We start from the raw sequence: 22,474 nt of genomic DNA on the forward strand, positions 1-22,474 counted from the left end.
TTTTTGAAAAAGTTACGGCACATTTTAGTAAAAAAAAATTGAAAAAATTTCGAAAATTAGCGATTTTTAAATTTGTAATTTTTTTGGAGGTTTCCCCCATTTATGGGGTACGGGGGAATTTTTTTCAATTTTTAAGGATAATGTCTTCGACTAGATACGATTTGTGATCTTTTGACGTATCATTGAAAGAAATCCGTTCGGTGAGAGCTGAGAAAAAATGGTAATAGACACAAAAAAAAAAAAACACATAATAGTAAAACCAATACCTTCTCAGCTTTGCATCGAAGCTAACATATTACAAGACACATTGACATATTAAATAATGACAGACAAACAGTAATTAATAAGAATAAGAATATATTTATAACAAGTATAAAACAAAAAAAATACAATGTATGGGAATAACATAAAATAACTAAAAATTAATAAATTAATTAGACTAAAAACTATTGAATGGTTTTATTTCTTAATACCAGTGAGGCATTTAACTTGAACTTTTCATGATTTATATAAAAATAATCGACGGAAATGGACACTATATTAGTCATAACTAGCGCCCGAGGAAAAAAAGAAACTGCACCCAAACTCATACGATAGTGAGGAATAGAAAAAATCAGATGATCTAGAGTTATAAAAAGGAACTCGTATCCCAATTAAAGCCAAAAGATGTGGACAATCAATATGACTATTAATATATTTATAAATAAATAGAACATCGAAGAGATTTCTTCTTAGACCTAATGAATCTATACCAATAGAATCCTAAATAGTACTATATGAATCACTAGATATATTTGAATTTGATAATATATCTATTCTCTTAAGAAATTTATATTGTACTGTATCAAGGTTTTTTGAATATCTAGAAAAATTTTGAGATCATATTATAGAGCCAAAATCCAAAGTTGATCGATCTAGAGAACAGTATAATGTTTTCAAACTACATGTTTTTTTTTAAATCTTATGTATTTCTGATAAAGTCTATATTTTATAGCATTTATTTGATTGTGATGAAATTTATAAGATAAATCTGATTCAAAATGTACACCTAAATCTTTAATAACAGTTTCTCTACTTAATTCATTATTATTTAATTTTTAATTTTTAATACTCCACCAAATAAATTTGTACAAGTGTTTTTGTAATACCTCAACATCTGAAAAAGATTTTATTGAGCAAAATAATTTAGGATCATCAGCAAAAAGTAATATATTAACGTCGCTATCTATTAACTGTGACAAATCATTAATAAAAACTAAGAAAAGTAGTGGTCCTAAATGCGACCTTGTGGAACGCCTGATAATACGTGAAAATCAGCAGATATATGAAAAGATAGTTTTACTGCCTGAGAACGATTTGTGTAGTATGACGCAATCTATGAAAGAAATGTACCATTAACCCCGAGAGCTCTTAATTTAACTAGCAAAATATCATGATTGACCTTGTCAAAGCATTTTGAAAATCCATATATATTGTGTCAACCTAATAATTTTTAATATTTGAATTCAATAAATACGTTTGGTAGGTTAATAGATTTGTTAAAATAAAATAATTAGGCAAAAAACCATGCTGGTGTGGACTTATATGATTAATTAAAATGTTTGTCAACTTTTTAGTAATAATGGCTTCAAATAATTTAGGAATGAGTGATAATTAATTTTGATATTGGGCGGTAGCTTCGAATATTATTTTTATCACCAGATTTATAAATAGGAGTAATATTTGAGAAAAATCCACTTATAAAGCTATAAATTAAATAAAAAATGTAGTGGTTTGACTAAAACTGACTTACAAGCCTTTAAAAATGACGAAAAGATTCCATCAGGGCCAGTATTTCCATAAACACTTAATGAATCTAACATATCATAAATTTCATATTCTGAAATATGCAAAAAATTTAAATTGGGATTGCTCTCAACTAATGAACTATCATATAAATCAATTTTATTAGAATAATCTGTATAAACAGAAAAAAATATTTTGCAAATAATTCAGTTATTTCATTGATATTTTTAGATACAACTGTATTAAGATAAACTGTATATTTGATCTATTAGTTCTCAAGGACTGGACATAATGCCAAAATGATTTAGAATTTACATTTACACCATTTTCAATATTTTGTATGTAATTTGCATGAATTTGACTATATAATGATTTGCATTTTTTCAGAAGTTCGGAAAAAGTTGAGTAATCCTGTTGAGAATTTGTTACTTTAAATTTTTTGTGAGCTTCTTTTTTTAATTTTATTGATTTTCTGAGGGTTGGATTTGACCATGTGATGTTACAATTTATGTTAGGATTGAATTTAAATTTAAGGACATAAATATCAAAAGTATGCAAAATAATTTCATATAACTTATCGATAGATGAGTTTAAATTTAAGTTATTGAAATAATGTATAATATCTATTTTTGAGAGGTGTGCACCTATATCATTTAGTTTACAGAAGTAAAAATTGTAAAAAATAGGAGTTGATGTTTGACTAGAAGTATTAAAAGATATATTCAGTAAGAAAATAAACACTAAAGGGAGGTGTTAGACATCATACATCAGTGTTAAAAATGAACCTTTAGAAAAGTTCAATATATTAAAATCAGTAAAAATCGGATCTGATAAATTGTTATAAGAATTTGTAATATTATTACACTGTTTTAAATTAAGATAATTTATAAGACTATTAAAAATAATATTAGCAGAAAAATTTAGCATAGGGTTATTTATTGATCACACACAGCCAGGTAAATTAAAATCACCTATGATTATTATTTCCGAGATGAAATAAGAAGATATAGTATCGTCAACTAAGTCATAAAATGAAATTTAACTTTCTTTACTAGTATTAGGTGGAATATATACACAGTTTAATAAAACTTTTCTATTATTATAGTTTAGTAAAACAAGTATATAATCTATATTATTAATATTTTCTGAATGTAAAAGAACACAATTAAATTTATTGCTTATAGCTATTAAAACGCCAGCCCCTCTTGTTTCATGACTTATATCACGATCAGATATAAAAATGTTATAATTAACTAGTCCTAGTTCAGCATCACTAATATTATTATTAAGCCACATTTCAGATAAAAACAACAAATCACATTCAAAGTTATTTACAGAATCACGAAAATACAATAGTTTTGTCCTAAGACCTTGTACATTTTGATAAAAAGCATGGAAGTTTAAAAGTTTTTTTGTGAATTATAGTCATTTTTTTTGGATGTTTGTACAATTTTTGGTTCTCCTTTAACAAATTTTATAGACAATCTAATATCATCATTTGAAATACGCGTCGATAATTCTCCCCGAAGTTTTATTAAATTTTCTATTTGATATTAAGTACGATCTGAGCTTAAAGGAATTGACGGAAAACAAGATGAAAGCTTTTTTTTATTTTTAATGATATCAAACGCTTCAGATGCAAAATTGAATGTAATCATTAAAGGTCTAGGTTTATTAGATTTATTAGATGAAGACGAAGAATTTTTATCGGTGCCGGCACTGTAACATTAGGTTCGTTGATTATAGTGTGTAGAATGACATTTACCTAATCGTGATCATATGCAATGCGTGCTTCAGACTGATTAGAATCGCTTTCGGTGACATTGTAATAGATAAGATTTGCTGCACGCCTGTTGCGCTCATTAATCTCACTGATAACAAATTCATAGTCAGATTCTTTTTTTAAATTTTGTGACGTTGAGTTTTTAAGTGCATCAACTTCCGTTAGTAATTTTTTTATAAGAATTTTTAATTCAGGTAGTTCCTTAAGTCCTTGATCACAAGCCATACAGAAATATTTTAAAGATTTATTTTTCATCGAAACACATTTTAACTCAGCAGCTGAAAGTCCCGAACATTTACTATGAACAGCTTTAGAGCAACTATCATATTTTACAGACACATCTTATTCCGCAAAGCGGGTCAAACATGCCGCATAATTTTAAGTTTGAGACATTTTATTAAATAGAAAACTTTAAATAGGAGGTTAGTTAAACAAATTATAATATTTAGTGTAATATAAGAAGAGAAGTAAAAAATACGTCCGCACTGTCTAAACGCCAATTGATAATAATTGATAATATTTTTATTATTTATATTATTTATACAAATATATCATAAGAAATATATTCATAGTTACTCCTGGCTGTCCGGAGGGCGGATTGACTCTTGAACCAAATTAGGCCATACCCGGAAACCGCACTGCAGCGTAAAGACAGCATACCAAGGTTAATGCCGAGAAGATACCGTAGTTCTTCGTAGACTACTCTCCGTAGTCGTAGTTTAAGTTGTACAGTAGAGCACTACCTGAAAACACAAATCACCGTGTGACTTTGGAGGGAAACCAAGTTGGGATTAGAGTACGACCCTCTTCTTGCTAAGAGTCATGTACGCAGAACCCAAGCCCAATCAAGTCAGACACCAATGAATCCGTCATGCCTGCTGACAGCATGGGCTCCTGGACTCCATTTACCAGTGTTTCTCCTCGTGGTCAACTATAACGTCTATCTATCTGCGCCCATAGTTTCAAGGATCATAACACTATACATTCCGAGACTACTGAGACCTCCAACCTAAACTTAAATTTTAGGATACTTGTTGAAGAACCTTTAATGTATGTGGTTATTTGTTATTTAATTATTATCTACTCTCGTAATTTATTGTATGTGCGGTTAGCCAGCATTCTCCCAGGTGATCCCACTCTCCCGTTTCAATAAGAGCGATTTAAATAGGTTTAAGGTAAGATAGAATTCTAATGCGGTGCACAACTAGCCGTCCTACAGTTTAGCCTCCTCATACGAAACAAATACTTTGTACTAATAATTTATTACATATTACTAAATATACTATTATTATATCACTAATCATAGCATATGTTTTCTTCTTGTATACATTACATACTCTACATTTATTTACTATAGTTGTGAAGACACATCTTTTAAAAAAATCTGGTAAATGTTATGATATATATATATAGGTTTTATTATTATCATTACTATTATTATTATTATATTTTAATTAGCAATTAAAATATCATTACATATGTGTCAATATGACATACATAATTATGAATACTAATAAAAATGTACTAATGGAACTTTGTATAGTAGCATTTAATAATTATATAGAATAAAAATAAACAAATAAACAATATGTAATAATAATGTGTTACACATAATGCAATAAATAATGTGTAAAATATTATGTCACAACTGGTACGTCATTATAAAATGTAGATAATTATGGACTAAAATGTAATTATTAACACGTAATAAGTTAATAATATTGCAAGGGGATAATAAAAAAATAATAGTTATGGCGAAGATGACTTCTTGCGTTTGAATAAACCTCCATTAATTGTTTATAAAAAAACCCAAATAACGCTCAAAGATCTCTCAGTTTTCTCAGTTCAATCTTCATTTTAAATCTTATTTTCCAATACATTGAAATTTCCTTTCAATAAAAATTTTACAAACCAATTTTTTTCCGTAAAGAGGAGGTTTCCATTTAATAAACTATTTATTGAAAAGAGGTTTTACTTGTACGAGTAATTGGAATTTCAAGTAGTGATACGTTGCATCTGCATATTGCATTTATTAAGAAACATATAAAGCGACACTCTATACAAAAGTTTTTTAGAAATTCCATCTTTATTCCTCTATTAATTTTACTCCACACTAAAATTTTTTTTTTCTTAATAAAAACTGTTTTTGCTTGTCCTATTCTTTGCTTAATAAGCTGCGAATGGAAATTCGCATTTGATGTTATTAATCTACCCAAATATTTAAAACTGGAAATTTGGGCTATATAATAGTTTCCTAAAGAAATATTTGTATTAAATGTTGATTCACACGTACAAACTAAATTTTTTGTTTCGCTTGAGTATATACGCATTTGATACTGATTTAGAGTCATTTGTATCTTAACCAATGCTCTCTGAAGGAAATGTTTTGTATCTGCTAATAGTACGATATCGTCTGCAAACCGAAACATTGGAATCAATATACCACCCAGTTTTATTTTAATCATAATCTGTTAAGTTTCTCTTTAACTTCATTTTATGTAGCAGTTAAATAGATATGGTGAAAATGGGCACCCTTGTCTCACACCTCTAAAAATTTCCGCATTAGCTGTCTCATTTTTTATTGTAATTTCTGTGTTTTGATTTTTGTAGAGGTTATATATCATTTTTCTGTCTATAAAATCTAAATTTAATATCCTTCATTATTGAAAACGTAATTTGCTAATCAATATTATCGAGAGATTTTTTGATATCTATAAATGTTAAGTAGCTTATTTTATTTTGAGATATTTATTTTCTATACTTAATATTGCTTCTCTAGTTTCCTTTTGTTTCCTGAGTCAGTATTGATCATTTTCAAGATATTGGTTAGCGTATTTATAAATCTGTCGATATATAATTTTTATCTTTAAGACAAGTAAGTTCTAAAATCTATACATGAAACAACTTTGTTATTTTTCGATAATGTTACAGTTCAACTGTTGCAAAAGTTCTTTAGTTATATCCCTGTTTCATATAGATCTATCATAAAATGGATCATCATATTTCCTTATGCTTTAACTTGCGTTTTAGTAGTACTCTATTAAACCCCTGAGGATTTCATCAATTCAAGAGGCTTTTTTATTTTGTAAATCTCTAAGAGTGCCGTTAAATTCACTTCTTAGTATCGGTGCACCATAAGAAAATATATCACATACCCATGGTATCTTGTAATTCATCCCCTTGATATGAGTGTTTCAAGGTACTCTCGTCATCAGTTCATCACCCCTGTTATGTCTAAGAGTAATTTACCATTCTTGTTGTTGCGTACACAGTCATATGGTGTTTTGTTGTGACCGCCCCATCAATATGTGACTGATCGCTGGTAAAAATAACTGGACGAGTTCCACGCGACTCAATAAAACGAGTCATTATTCATTAGCAATCAAACGCTCGCTTGAGTATCGTGATACTGAACAATATATTATCGTTTCTCATTATTTTTCTTTTGTGCTCTTTTGAAGCATCGCAAAGGTGTATACGCACATAGTTTCGCATACGCCAAAATTCGCCACCGTCGGGACGAGTTCCACGCCATGAAACACATTCTGTACCACGTCACCTGTAATTCGCAATCCAGCCCCAATCAAGGTTGCTGTCATCTGTGGACATACAGGTCACATTTATTGTATATTTTATTGGTAATTTGTGTATGAATATATTAAGTACATTTATATATATATATATATATCTTTAGTTAATTTCTACTAACATTAATTTAAGATTATTTTATGTTTTATATAAGATGTTTTACTTAAAATAATAATATAACTCTAAACGTCTTTCAAAATTCCTTTTCTTATATACCTATACATCTATTCACGGCTCGCAAGTAGTGTTCTCTTTTTAAATTTTAGTTAAAGGAACACTCAAACACTTGTCTTTCATATTATTATTTCGAATCTTATTCATTTTAAAGAAATTTTAAATAGTCCCATATGCTTGATCTAGCCTGTTTGTTCTAAAAAGATCGTTTATTACAGTATATTGTTGTTCTAGCCATTAAAGTGGTGAAAGGTAAAAATATGAATAAAATTTTAACTAAATATAAACATTTTAAACAATTTATCAATTTTATTAACAAAAGTAAATATAATAAACATTTGTCGTACAATTGTATGAATAAATTTCGTGTGTTTATTGACGTAGGTATTTTATAGTTTAATACTTATATTTTTTTTATTACCGTTACTTATTTAAAAAATATATTTTTAGAGATTTTGTGGTTGTATATACAATATTTATATAACTTCTTGATGTATTGGCTTAGAGAATATTACTTATCGCTAATGATAAAAGGGTAAAGGGGCATAGATCTCCAGAAACAAAAATAACTATCTGGTAAAGATATTGGAGAGCACGGCAAGTTATCGTTTGGGATAAGAAATAATATCATTGGATTTAAAGAAATTTAGTAATATATTCTTAAAATTGTTATAAAAATAAATAAATACAGTAAAACCATTTCTAACGAACATCTCTTAATAGTGGACGAGGACATTTACACAAATTTTATATAGAGAAATCTCCGAATAACGGACACCTGTTTTAGTCTAACATTTAGAAATAATGACAACAAAGCCTACTCACACCAATAGAACCATAACGAACTTGTTTGCCAGAGTACATCAATCTTTTTAATGGGAGAAATATAAAATAAGATTACATTAAATAATGATCAATATGACGAAAATAACATAATGTCAACTACTAATCGTTTGTGTATTGTGAATTGTTAGTATTAATTATTGATAATATGAGTTTGTCAACGTTAATATATAAACTATTATAGCTTCGCAAAAAAATGTAAATTTCAGACTTTCGAAAGTAAAATTTTATTTTTGACGATTATCATAAAAATGGAAATGCGATTGAATGAATGCGATTTGAAGACACCTGATATGAGCGTAAATGATGTGGGAGATCGTGTGGGAAATCGTGTGAAGTGGAAGATTAGGATAAAGATGGCCGTCCACAAGTAGTTGGGATTAAGGTGAGGAAGAAGAAGAATAAGAAAAATTGCCAAAAATAATGCTGACTAAAATCATATTTTACCAAATTTTTATCAAAGCTATTTGTAATGTTATTCACTGCCAGATTTTTCTGAAAGTTTACCAAAATTATCGATCTCAATAAATAGATTTATTTATGTTTGTGGTGATTTTAAATTTAAACTGCAATTTATTACCTGGTATAATTAATAAAAAGGCATATTTACTCATTTTTAATTACAGCTAAAAATCTGTAAGTTTTTTAGATTATTACCTAAAAGCTAATAATTAAATACATTTATATATAGGACCCATGCGAATAAATTATTGTTCGCATAATTAGTTTTTTTAAGTGTATGTCATTATTTCATGTTTCCTTAAATGATAAGTTATTTAGTTGAAATAGCAAACTTAGTTAAATTATTAGTTACTATACAAAATAATAATGATGTTTCAACATGAGGTAAGTTAGAATATAAAAATTTATGTCGTCCATAAAAAAAGGATTTTTTTTTTCAAGAAAAAATTTTAATTGAAGCTTAATACAATAATAATGATAAAAAATAGCTTTTAATTAAAACTTTGAGCTCTAGCACAAAACATATAAAACAAAAACTAACCGGAACTGATGATTGTTTAGTTTTTTTAGAATAACATATAAGCTAAACTATTATAAATCAGCCTCACTTTACAAGGACCCCAAGGAGGGTCCACCCTGGGCCGAGGCAAAGCCGAAGCACCAGGGATTTTGTACCTTATCCTATGGGGAAAGGTTATGAAGAATAGTAATAATTTAAGATAACAATGATTAACATTTATTAATTATTACAAGTTCATTATATTTTTATCAAAACAAATAAAATATAATAGATAATTAAATTTTACTAATAAACAAAATATAAATATATTCGAATTAACAGAAGTAGATTAAATAAAATACTATTAACAATTAAACGATGGTCAAGGATCAAAAAGAAAATATGAGTAAAAGGTCATAACAGAAATAAAAACAGGTACATTAAGACAGATCCAGTTATTATGATTTAGGCCCAATAAATGATCTTTGATTTATTTTAATTGTATAAAATTAAATGTCTATAGATATACTAGCATCCGAACAGCCTTTGTATTTTATGAAACTACATGTGGTTGACATTGTTAAAACATAATGCTCACATAGGCAGTATTAAAGAGTCCATTTTAGAACAAATTCACTTATCAAATAGTGACAGGATCCAATCAGTTAAATAAAATAAATGAGATTTATACATACTATTAAATAATTAATTTAATAACAAGCCAACAAGAGAAAAAAAACAATAGAGTAAAAGTATCGTGGGCATGACAAATCCAACGCATGGGTTAGAGTAAAATGGACATATCACTAACTTCAATGGGTATCCTCTATATAAATGTAGGGGATCCATTGAGTTGTTCACCATGTCTACCCTAACCACACCCGAGGACCTGTCAGCTCACGAAGGGTGAAAGAAGATAAACTAAGGAACAGAAAGGATTGACCTAGAACCTAATTTCATTCCATGGTGACAATTCATATAGTTTTTAAATAAATAAAAATATGACTAAATAGTCAGCTGATTCATAAAAAAAACAATAAATTAATTTATATATATGTACACATATACATATATATATATATATATGTATAAGACAAAATACATAAAAAACAAAACATACCACATTACAATAAGATGTTGAGATGTCCAAGATTCAGATGTATGTTGTTGAGGCCATTTTGATGGCCAAGCCAAATTAAAAAACTACTCCTCCATAACGGATTAGTAAAATCCAACGTCGAAAGAAAATTGATTAAATGGTAATTCCAGTTGAAAAAAAACGGTAGCACAGTGGGGTCGAGGCACAGTGTGGACGAGGCATAGATGGGACAAGTATAGATAATATCTGACAGTGATTAAAATCACTATCATAAGAAACGCTTCGATGCAAATCTGTAGATAGTGTTTCCTTTAGAGAAATTGGTGAAATATTTTAAAAGCAACATCAACTCTTATTTCTTTAATTATATCCTGATTAGTAATTCTTTGATTTTAAAATATAATATATGAATAAATACTAATTATAGTTTTTAAATTTAGTATGAAATTGTGTGGCCATCTATGATGTATGGTTCATAGTGTTGGGCAGTTGATAAGAAAGTAGAGCAGAGAATAAGTGTAGCAGAAATGAGAATGCTTAGTTGGATGAGTGGAGTGACTAGAGAAGATAGGATAAGGAACGAGCATATAAGAGGAAGTATAGGTGTTGCGTCAATCGTGGATAAGATGACAGAAAATAGACTTAGATTGTTTAGTCATGGTATGAGGAAAGAAGAATCGAAAGCTGTAAGAACAGTTATAGAAATGAATGTTGAAGGAAGAAGAGATAGAGGAAGACCAAAAAAGAGATGGAGGGATGCTATTGAATGCGATTTGAGGACAGCTGATGTGAGCGTAGAAGATGTGGGAGATCGTGTCAAGTGGAATCTTAGGATAAGGGTGCCCGACCCCAAGTAGTTGGGATTAAGGCAAAGAAAAAGAAAAATATTACCAGATATTCCGGTGGCAATTGACATAATATGATTGTTATTTCGGAATGTACAATTTAGCGTTTAGTTGGGTTTAAATAATATAGCGTCAAATCAATTACCTACTCTATCGGTTGTATCTCAATATACACTACACTTTAATGATACAATAAATAAATAAACTCACACATACACACATATGCATTTATAACATTGTGTCTAATGTAAGTATAACATGATAAAAAGTAACCGTAAAATGAAAAAAATGGAATATAAATTTTATTACTCATATTAAATGTAATGTAACTCGAAAAATATTTGTTTAAATGAAAAAATATAAGATTATATTTTTATTTATAATTGTCTTTTAAACAACTTTTGTGCGAAACTTTTTTTTGTAAGTTAAATATTTTTTTTTGAGAAAATTAAGAAAGCTCATATTTTTGAACTTTTGCGAGGATTTAAAAAAAAAGCTCAATTCCAATCTTGAGGACTATTAGTATGTCATTATACATATTTTAATTCAACTTTTAAAAAAACAAAATTTTTTCCGCAATTTTTCCTTTGTTGACAGGCCTAGATGTCAATTTTAAACTTGTAATTGAGCTAAAAGTTATGGTAATATATTCAATTTATTTTACTATAAACTTTCATAAATCTTTATCAAAAATTTTTCATCAACTTTAAAGAACCAAAAAAATAGGTTAAAATTGAAAATTTGGACTGATTATTTTTAACATATTAAAAATCAAATCAGTAATAATTTGAAAACAAATTTTTTTTTCTTTTAATTATTATTTTATATATATAATTAGTAATAATATAAAAAATTAGAAGTGATAGAAATAGTCTACTTGCAGATTTGAAAACAACGCGAAAATTTGATTTAGAAAAGTATATTTTTGCTTCTGATGAAAGTTCCTTGTAGTCCAGTGCATTTTTTTATAGTAACAAACAGTTTTTATTGAAAATTATTGTATCAAGCCCTTTAAATTTTTATACACGTAAAAGTAAAGCAAAATATAACTTCTTTATTATTTTTATAATTTCTCCGTTTAAATTACAATATTAAATATCAATTTCATACTAAATTTAATAATTATAATTAGTATATATTCATATATTATATTTTAAAATCAAAGAACTACTAATCATGATATAATTAAAGAAATAAGAGTTGATGTTGCTTTTGGAATAATCCACCAATTGCCTAATTAAAACAAAAAAAAAAAAAGTTTGTTGGGAATTTTTTCTGCTATTCTGCAAAATTACTCCTTCGTTGACTAGAATGAATCATTAAATAGAAAATTTTATGAGAATTAAAACAATGTTATTTTTAAGATTAATATGCAGTCAGAAAGTTTTATAATTATTATTTATTGTAAATTTATCAGAAAAACTCATTATTTTTTGCATTTTTATCGTAATAGAACACTTAAATAGAAATCATAGTAATCATTTCTAAGTAATTTTTGATATTTAAAAAGATTCTACTATTGAAATATCCAGAACTGAATTAATTTTAATGATTTACTTTAACTAAAAAAAAAAAAGTTAATATTTTGAATCCCTCTTGTGGGCAGGTAAAGGGTTAGATTTATAAAAAAAACCAAATGATAGATAAAGACATGCATCTAAATAAAAAAAAATATACTGATTTGGTCATTTTTGATAAAGTTATAACAATTAACAAAGTTATAAGTTTTATACACTGGACTACAAGGAACTTCCATCAGAAACAAAAATATACTATTCTAAATCAACTTTTCGCGATGTTTTAAAATGTGCAATTAGACTTTTTCTATAACTTCTAAGTTTTAATATTATTAAAAAATAGTTTTTACATATAAAAAAAAATAATTAAGAACAAAAAAAATTGTTTTAAATTAATACTGATTTGATATAATATTTAATATTAATTTGATTATTAATAAGTTAAAAATAAGGAAAATGACATATTTAACCTATTTTGTTAATCGTTTAAAGTTGATTGTTGTAAATGTTTATAATAAAAAAAAAAAATTTATTTTACCATAACTTTTAGCTCAATTGGTAAGTTTGACATTGACATAATTAAATAGAAAATTTTATGACAATTAAAAAAATTGTATCGTTAAGATCAATATGCAGTCAGAAAGTTTTATAATTACTATTTATTGTAAATTTATCAGAAAAGCTCAATATTTTTTTGCATTTTTATGGTAATAGATAACTTAAATAGAAGTAATAGTAATAATTTCCTAGGAACTTTTGTTGTTTGTTGAAAAGATTCTATAATTGAAATATTGAGAACTTAATTAATTTTAATGATTTACTTTAACTAAATGTACCAATCAAAACAAAGTTGTTAAAAAGATTTACTCAATTGAGTGTATTATAAAATTTGATTATATTTGTAAAAATCAATTGTTAATTCAGGAGAAAAAACAATCATTTTTTTTAGAAATGATTTATATAGCAACATGTTACAAAAAAAAATTGTAATATTATAGTCTAGTAGTAGCACACACAAATAGAGTAAAAAAATTATTAAATTACAAAGTAAAATGATTTAATTTTGTAGTTGAAACCTATCATATCAAACTTCATTCGTTAATAAATATTTTGAAAACATTAGAAATTAATGATTTTAATTGTCTTTATGGAGACGATGTAATAACTAACTGTTTAATTGATAAATTAGAATTTTTTTTTCAATTTTTGAGAGTAATATCTTCAACTAGATACGAATTGTAGTAATTTGACGTATTGTTGAAAAAAGTAGGTCAAGTTAGAGCAGAGAAAATAAATGATAGTCACAAAAAAATATCTTCTCGGCTTTGCATCGAAGCGAAAACTTAAAATATAGTAAAATAATTTTAATACGAATAAGAAATTTCTTCTTGCAAGGGGCGACTAAAGTGATGGGATCCTTGATCTTTATTGAAGTTATTGAATCTAAATGTGATAAAAATCAAACGAGTTAAAATTTATACTAACTTAAAAAGAATTAAGAAAAAATGCAAAAAATTCATTGCCATATGCGGGTTGGAACCTCGTACCCCAAGCGTGTAAAACATAAATTTTACCAACTCGGCAACCGTACGTTGCTTCCGGCGGTTGAAAAATTGGCTATTTAAGCTAGTTCAAATTTCAAAGTTATTTTTCTCGACTTAAAAGAAACAAACATATTTAAATAAGTTTAACTATCTATACTATATCAATTTTAATTTATATAATATTTATGAAAATCTGTACTCCCCTTGTCAGGTATTTTAAAATAAAATAAAATACAAAACCCAGAATTTTAACACAAAAATAGCATATTTTTGCATACGGTAGTCATTTTTACCATGAAGACAAATCCAGAGGTCAAATTTTTTTTTTTCACATTAAAGTATATTACATAAGCTTTAATTTAAGATATATTTAAAAGTGTCAGTATTTCCGGAATACTTTCAAAAATTAAATTGAAAATATCGTAGTAACAATACGCATGTTTAAAGTTTTGACCCCCCTTGTTAAAGGGGTATGATCCGATTTACAAAAAAAGCGTGCCAGATGAAAGGGGTATATCAATATTTATTATAAAAAAATAATAATATTGATCCATACATTTTTCCAAAAGTTATATAAAATATAAATTAAATAAAATAACATATAAAATCGAGAATTTTTTCACGGAAATCGTACGTTTTTCTTTAACTTTGATGTCAGTTTTCACCACGCAGACAAGTCCATAGGTCAAATTTTTTTTTTTCAAATTAAAGTATATTACATAAGCTTTAATTTAAGATATATATAAAAGTGTCAGTCTTTCCGGAACATTTTCAAAAGTTAAGTTGAAAAAGTTCTACTTTCTATACGCATTTTAAAAGGTTTGCACCCCCCCCTGTATAAAGGGAAATGGTCCGATTTTAAAAAAAAAGTATGTCGAATGAAAGAAGTATATATAAAATATGTATCATTAAAGAATAAAGTTGATTATGCATTTTTTAAAAAGTTATAGCAACATAATGTTAAAAAATGTAAAATATAATATCAAGAATTTTTTCACAAAAATAGCATATTTTTGCATACGGTAGTCATTTTCACCATGAAGACAAGTCCAGAGGTCAAATTTTTTTTTTTCAAATTAAAGTATATTACATTAGCTTTAATTTAAGGTATATATAAAATTGTCAGTCTTTCCGGAACATTTTCAAAAGTTAAGTTGAAAAAGTTAATTTTTTGTAAAAAAGCTACCATTTTGAAACCCTTCCTGTGGGGTGTTAAAGGGTCAAATGTTCACAAAAATATATAAAATGATAGGTAAATATTTAAGGTATCTATAAAAAAAAAATGATATTGATTCGATCATTTTTAAAAAAGTTATGGCAATTTTAAGTAAAAAAAATTGAAAAAATATCGAAAATTAGCGATTTTTAAATTTGTAATTTTTTGGGGATTTCCCTCGTTTACGGGGAACGAGGGAATTTTTTTCAATTTTTGAGGGTAATGTCTTCGACTAGATACGATTTGTGATCTTTTGACATATTGTTCATCAAAATCGGTCCAGCGAGAGCTGAGATTGAGCGTTCACAGACACAAAAAAAAAAATAAAAAAACACATCATAGTAAAATTAATACCTTCTCAGCTTCGCATCGAACCTAAAATCAGAGAATGATGATGATTGAGAGATTCTTTTTTTGAACATTACCGTACTTTCTTAAGCCAGCTTGATAACACATGGGAAAGGGTGTGTGCCAGTGTGACCATTATAATGTGGTATAATATGATATGTACGAGGATCACAGGTGGTAAGGAAAATTACTTGTATAGTGAATAATCATGTGTGTATATGTAACACTGACCCTACAGATGTACGCCGCGCACTGTTTGAATATAGTTACCTGTGACCCTATACTCATGATAATTTTATTACGTTACAAACACTTAAAATTAGAAATGCATAGTTTCAGAGTTCTATCTTCTATATGCTGAATTTTTTAATTTTTATTAGTTGATTTATTAGATATGAACTCTTGGCTAAGCTGAGAGAAACAACTACATTATAATAGAAGTATATTTTAAAATAAATTGTACTTGAAATTTATATTGATGAATACTTTAATTATAAAATCAAAAATCTATAATTTTGTTAGAAATATAATTAATTATGAAAATATTTATTATTACTAATATGCAGGGTGATTTTTTTATTATAACCCACTCAATTACTTGCAGAATAATAATAATTTAAACATTTTTTTTTTATTATCTTTAGTTACACATTATTCTTGAATTTTTAACTATGTAATACTTTTTAAGTTCATCCCTTATGCCTTGGAAGAGGGTCAACTTTGTTTTTTTAAATGGTAACACATATTTTTAATTTAATAAAATGTTTGAGTTTTTAATTTAATAGTAAATGGCATTTGAATTTTTAATATAACTTAATTCGTTTATTAGATATAATCATTTAAAGTTTCAAATTTTTGAGTTAATATACAGGTATAATACACAAGGGATTACAAATACAGGTAGCTAATTGGTTTTTTATAACATCGATATTAGCAGGTACACAGCATTGTTATTATCAATTATAGTAAGGCACATTGTTATGAGTTTATAAATACACTAACTGACAATACAGAAAGTATATCTATTGATAATCATAATTGATAATAAACAATCCGTGACTGAGACAGCAATGTCATAAAAATCCAATTAGCTACCTGTATTTACAATCCCATGTGTATTATACATGTATATTAACTCAAAATTTTGAAACTTTAAATGTTTATATCTAATAAGCTAATAAAGTTATATTAAAAATTCAAATACCATTAATTATTAAATTAAAAATTCAAACATTTTATTAAATTAAAAATATGTGTTACCATTTAAAAAAACAAAGTTGACCCCCCTCCAAAGCATAATGGATGAACTTAAAAAGTATTACATAGTTAAAAATTCAAGAATAATGTGTAACTAAAGATAATAAAAAAGAAAAATGTTTAAATTATTATTATTCTGCAAGTAATTGAGTGGGTTATGATAAAAAAATCACCCTGAAGATTACAGTAAAGATTGATATTATTTTAAAGTGATCAATTATAAATATGAAAATTGTGTTTATGTTATTTATTCGTTCTTTTTTAAATTGAGAAAATGTTTATTCCAATTCCGGTTTGGCCAGCTTTTTTTACATACTTATAGTTGATATAGGTTGACTAAAAATAATTATTTTTTAAGGTGTATTTTATTATTTACTTTAAATGCTTTTTTTAAATTAAAAAAAAATAATAAATTATATCAGTCATTATTTATATAAATACACCAATTTAACTGAAAATTTTCATTAATTATTTAGTATATAACACTTATTGTAAAAATGGAGGTGAGTAATACACTTAACATGAAGTATTCGATTAAACTTTAAAAGATTATTTTATTTTATTCTAGAATTGGCAATTGATATTTTATTTGTTGATAATTTCCAGTTTAATATTTAACGAAGGTAAATTATTTTTTATATTATTTATGCCCATAAGTTTTATCAAGTATATTTTTTAATTGAATTCCTGATACATTTTCAAAAAGTTTTTAGATTTAAAAAAATTTACAATAATATGTAGTTAAATAATTTTTATTTCATTCCTCCTTGGGTAAAAAACTTAAACTTTAATTTTCATTAATGGCAAATATTAATTCCTATTTTTAGTTTGATAAAATAAAAATTTGAAACTAATTTGTTCTTATAATTATTATGTTCAATAATCATTCATACTTAAGTAATTTTAAGATTAATTATTTAAGTAAAAAATTATTTTTTATTTTATAACCATTTTTATAAAAATCAATGAAATAATTTTACATTATTATTGTTGAATAAATATTAATTAAAAAAAATTGTTGATATTTTTATTGAAGTAAAAGTAGTTGTTATAAATAATTTTCTAGTAAAATTTTATTCAAATTAAAATGCATCAAACAAATAATTATGAGATATAACCAATTATTATTTTTACCATTTGAACGATAAAAATTCTAGGAATATATTTTAATTTAAATAATTATATTTTGAAATTCTCTTAATAAAATAGTTGCAAGTAGTCAGTTTAAATAATCAAAAATTGATTTTAGCTTCTATTCTTTGAGGCTGAAGATATAATGGAAGGAAGTATGAACGAGAATTAATGCTAATACAGAATTATTTAAATTAATTTATTAAGATTTTTGTAATTTATACAGATTGCTAATTTTTTGCAATCATTATATTTCGCATAAAAATTGTTAACACATAATTAATTAAAAGTTGTACAGAATAATATTAGTAACGTACTATTCTCGATCACATTTACTTCATAGACTTAAAATAATATTACATTGGGAACTTAATATTTCAAGGTTTTTAAAACATGAACATTTGAATTTAACTGTTACGCTTATTAGATATTTTTTAGTTATATAGATCAAATTTGAATAAAGCAAAAATTTAATGAATGTTTTCATTTAGCGATTAAAATTAGATTTAATGTGGAAGACGAAAAAATATGCCAATTTGAAGAAGGGTCGACAAGATATGCTGCTACAAATGGTGACATTGATATATTAAAACTAGCTTACGAAAGTAGATCTGAATGGGATGAATATACGACCGCTGCAGCTGCTGCAAATGGACATTACGAATGTTTAAAATATGCGCATGAAAATGGATGCCCATTTGATGAATATACAATTATACTAGCCGCATCAAATGGTCATTTAAAATGTTTAGAATACATTCATCAAAAAGGAGGTCCATGGGATGAATATACAGCTACTAGTATTGCAATAGGAGGAAATTTAGAATGCTTAAAATATGCTTATAAAAATAAATGTAAATGGAATGAAGATACGACTAGATCAGCAGCTGCTTACGGAAATTTAGACTGTTTAGTATTTGCTCACGAAAATGGATGTAAATGGGATGAAACAATAACGGCAGCTGCTGCTTCTAGTGGTAATTTAGAAATTTTAAAATATGCACATAAAAATGGATGTCCGTGGGATGAAAGCACAACAGAAGCAGCTGCATGTGATGGCCATTTAGAATGCTTAAAATATGCACATGAAAATGGCTGTAAATGGGATGAAACAACAACAAGAGTTGCTGCTCAAAATAGTAATTTAGAATGTTTAAAATACGCACATGAAAATGGATGCAAATGGGATGAAACAATAACGACAGCTGCTGCTTCTAATGGTAATATAGAAATTCTAATATATGCTCATGAAAATGAATGCAAGTGGAATGCAAGCACTCCTGCTGCAGCTGCCACAAACGGTGATTTAGAAATTTTAAAATATGCACATGATAATAGCTGTCAATGGGATGTAAGAACTACAAGAGCAGCTGCACGTTATGGCCATTTAGAATGCTTAAAATACGCACATAAAAATGGATGCGAATGGGATGAAACAATAACAGCAGAAGCTGCTTCTAATGGTTATTTAGAAATTTTAAGATATGCTCATGAAAATGGATGTCCATGGAATGAATACACAACTGCTGCGGCTGCTGCAAAAGGTTATTTAAACATTTTAAAATATGCACATGAAAATGATTGCCCATGGGATGAAAGCACAACAAAAGCAGCTTCGAACTATGGTAGTTTAGAATGCTTAAAATATGCACATGAAAATAGATGTTCTTGGGGTGTAGAAACCACAAGAGCTGCTGCTACTAGTGGTTCATTTGTCTGTTTAAAGTATGCCTACGAAAATGGATGTCCATGGGATAATGGCACAGTAAGGGCTGCCGCAGCGTATGGGCATTTAGAATGTTTAAAATATGCACACAAAAAGGGATGTTATTGGGATGAAGGTACCACAAGAGATACCGCTGCAGGTGGTTCTATTAGATGTTTAATATATGCTCGTGAAAATGGATGTCCATGGGATGATGGCACAACTAGAGCTGCTGCTTTAGGAGGTAATTTAGATTGTTTAACATATGCCCATGAAAACGAATGCCAATGGGATGATGATACAACTAATGCTGCTGCTTTAGGAGGTAATTTAGATTGTTTAGTATATGCCCACGAAAATGGATGTCCTTGGGGTGATGGCACAATAGCTGAAGCGGCTAATAATTCCAATTTTAGTTGTTTAAAATATGCTCACGAAAATGGATGTCATTGGGGAGATGGCACGACTAGAGCTGCTGCATCTAGTGGTTGTATAGATTGTTTAATATATGCTCATGAAAATGGATGTCCATGGGATAAGGGCACAACAAGAGTTGCTACTTTAGAAGATAATTTAGATTGTTTAATATATGCCCATGAAAACGGATGCCCATGGGATGATGACACAACTAAAGCTGCTGCTTTAGAAGGTAATTTAGATTGTTTAATATATGCCCACGAAAATGGATGTCCTTGGGGTGATGGCACAATAGTTGAAGCGGCTAATAATTCTAATTTTAGTTGTTTAAAATATGCTCACGAAAATGGATGTCATTGGGATGATGGTACGACTAGAGCTTCTGCAGCTAGTGGTTGTATCGATTGTTTAATATACGCTCATGAAAATGGATGTCCATGGGATAATGGCACAATTAGAGCTGCTGCTTTAAAAGGTAGTTTAGATTGTTTAGTATATGCTCATAAAAATGGATGTATTTGGGATAAAGATACTACTATAGCTGCTGCAGCTAGTGGTTGTTTAGACTGCTTAATTTATGCTCATGAAAATGGATGTATTTGGGATAAAAATACAATAGTTACGGCTGCCATGCATGGTCATTTATATATCTTAAAGTTTGCTCATGGTCAAGGATACGATTGGGTTGAAGGTACAACTAGAGGGGCTGCTGCAAATGGACATTTGGACTGTCTAAAATATGCATATGAAAATGATTATGAGTGGGATGAAGGCACAATTAGGGAAGCTGCTGCAAGTGGTTGTATTAATTGTTTGAAATTTTTACATAAAAAAGGATGCAAATGGGACAAAGGAACAACAAGTGGAGCTGCTGCAAATGGACATTTAGACTGTTTAAAATATTCTCATGAAAATGGATACGAGTGGGATGAAGGCACAACTAGACTTGCTGCTGCAAATGGTCAGTTTCGTTGCTTAAAATACGCTCATGAAAATAATTGTCCATGGAGTAGAGATACTATTTATGAAGCTACTCGAAATGATTATACTGATATATTGAACTATGTTATCGAAAATGGTTGTCTTAATTAGTTTTCTGTTATTATATTTTTTACGATATATTCATATATGTATATTAATTTTATACTCGTATATTCATTTAAGTTTAATATATATATATATATTCTTAAGCATAGATGGCATTTATTTTATTGAGAAATTTTTGTCAATTTACTTGTTTCAATTCCCTTTTTTATGAATATTGCCATAATCCATTATATCATATTAATTATTTTTTCTGTTCAGTTTAAAATCACATTAGAAATTGTTTTTTTTTATATCAATATAAAATTTAAATTCAAGCAAGATATTATATAAATTGAAAAAAGAAAACAGTCCTGTTGATTTATTTTTTAAGCAAAGCGCCTTAAGTTTAATTTAAGATTTTTTGATCGATGTCAACGTTGTTAGATGAAAAGGCGTAGTCTAGGATGATGGAGGGGATTAAGGGGTGATGGTCTGATATATAGAGAGGTTAAATTGGGTGTGGTCTAGAATTATAGTGGTGATAAGGGGTATGATTTGAGGGTATTAGTAAGCATCGGGTGATGCTTCCTCATTAATAAAAAACAAAGTTTAAAGAGGGCCCTAAATGAGTAATGAGTAATATAACCTACGTTCACATACCTGTAGATTCCTAGAGATTGTAGGTATGATGGAGAATCGTACCTACTTAGTGATTAGTGTAGAGGGTGAATGGGGAGGTCTTAGTGAGACGCCCTGAGTTGTGTGTACGATTTATCATTAATTGTTTTTCACTAAAACATACGTCGTAGTAATAAACTTCATTGCAGTGTGCAGTACATTAAGATTAAGTAGCCGCCACCGCCACTATCGCCCTTAAGTATACTAACCTATAACCTTGTAAAGGGTAATGTAACCCTACGTATACTAGTCTAAAGTCTAGTGGAGGAGTAATGTAACACATTTCAATCCTTACTAAGCTGCCACAGTCACGGAGTGTTTATTGTCAATTATAACTATCAATAGATATACTTTCTGTGTTGTAAGTTAGTGTTTTTATAAATTCACAATAATGTACCTTACTACCATTGATAATTAATGCCGTGTATCTGTGAATATCGACGTCATAAAAAAACAATTAGTTTGTAACGTCACAAATTCGACGGTGGACCGTTTATAATTTTTTATGTCTACATATTTATTTTATCACGCAAGAGAATGCGCGAATGAACCTTTTT

The 22,474-nt window shown here is 27.7% G+C and overlaps 1 protein-coding gene and 1 long non-coding RNA gene across 4 annotated transcripts; both read left to right on the forward strand.

Annotated features, from left to right (window-relative positions):
• Nucleotides 1-13,629: 13,629 nt before the first annotated feature.
• On the forward strand, nt 13,630-15,724 carry LOC126910290 (uncharacterized). Its single transcript, XR_007705231.1, has 2 exons — nt 13,630-14,451; nt 14,824-15,724. It is a non-coding gene; the product is annotated as an uncharacterized LOC126910290 (long non-coding RNA).
• A 1,681-nt stretch (nt 15,725-17,405) lies between these two features.
• On the forward strand, nt 17,406-21,408 carry LOC126893955 (uncharacterized). 3 transcript variants are annotated; one of them, XM_050664528.1, is made up of 4 exons: nt 17,423-17,463; nt 17,529-17,583; nt 18,583-20,121; nt 20,446-21,408. In XM_050664528.1, exons 1-4 carry the CDS (start codon nt 17,458-17,460, stop codon nt 21,303-21,305), a joined length of 2,460 nt encoding a protein of 819 aa, XP_050520485.1. In that variant the 5' UTR covers nt 17,423-17,457; the 3' UTR covers nt 21,306-21,408. The 3 variants fall into 3 exon arrangements, with proteins under 3 accessions (XP_050520483.1, XP_050520485.1, XP_050520486.1); XM_050664529.1 differs by having other exon boundaries at nt 18,583-20,040; nt 20,365-21,408; XM_050664526.1 differs by having other exon boundaries at nt 17,406-17,463; nt 18,583-21,408.
• The last annotated feature ends 1,066 nt before the right edge of the window (nt 21,409-22,474 follow it).

This window comes from Daktulosphaira vitifoliae, unplaced genomic scaffold (genome assembly GCF_025091365.1).
Source record: "Daktulosphaira vitifoliae isolate Bord-2020 unplaced genomic scaffold, ASM2509136v1 Scaffold_1, whole genome shotgun sequence".
Taxonomy (NCBI): Eukaryota; Metazoa; Arthropoda; class Insecta; order Hemiptera; family Phylloxeridae; genus Daktulosphaira; species Daktulosphaira vitifoliae.

Excerpts from the sequence above, each read along its gene's own strand:
- LOC126893955 (XM_050664526.1), top strand. Across the intron at positions 17,584-18,582 it reads CAGTTTAATATTTAACGAAG|CGATTAAAATTAGATTTAAT; the intron begins GTAAATTATTTT and ends GTTTTCATTTAG.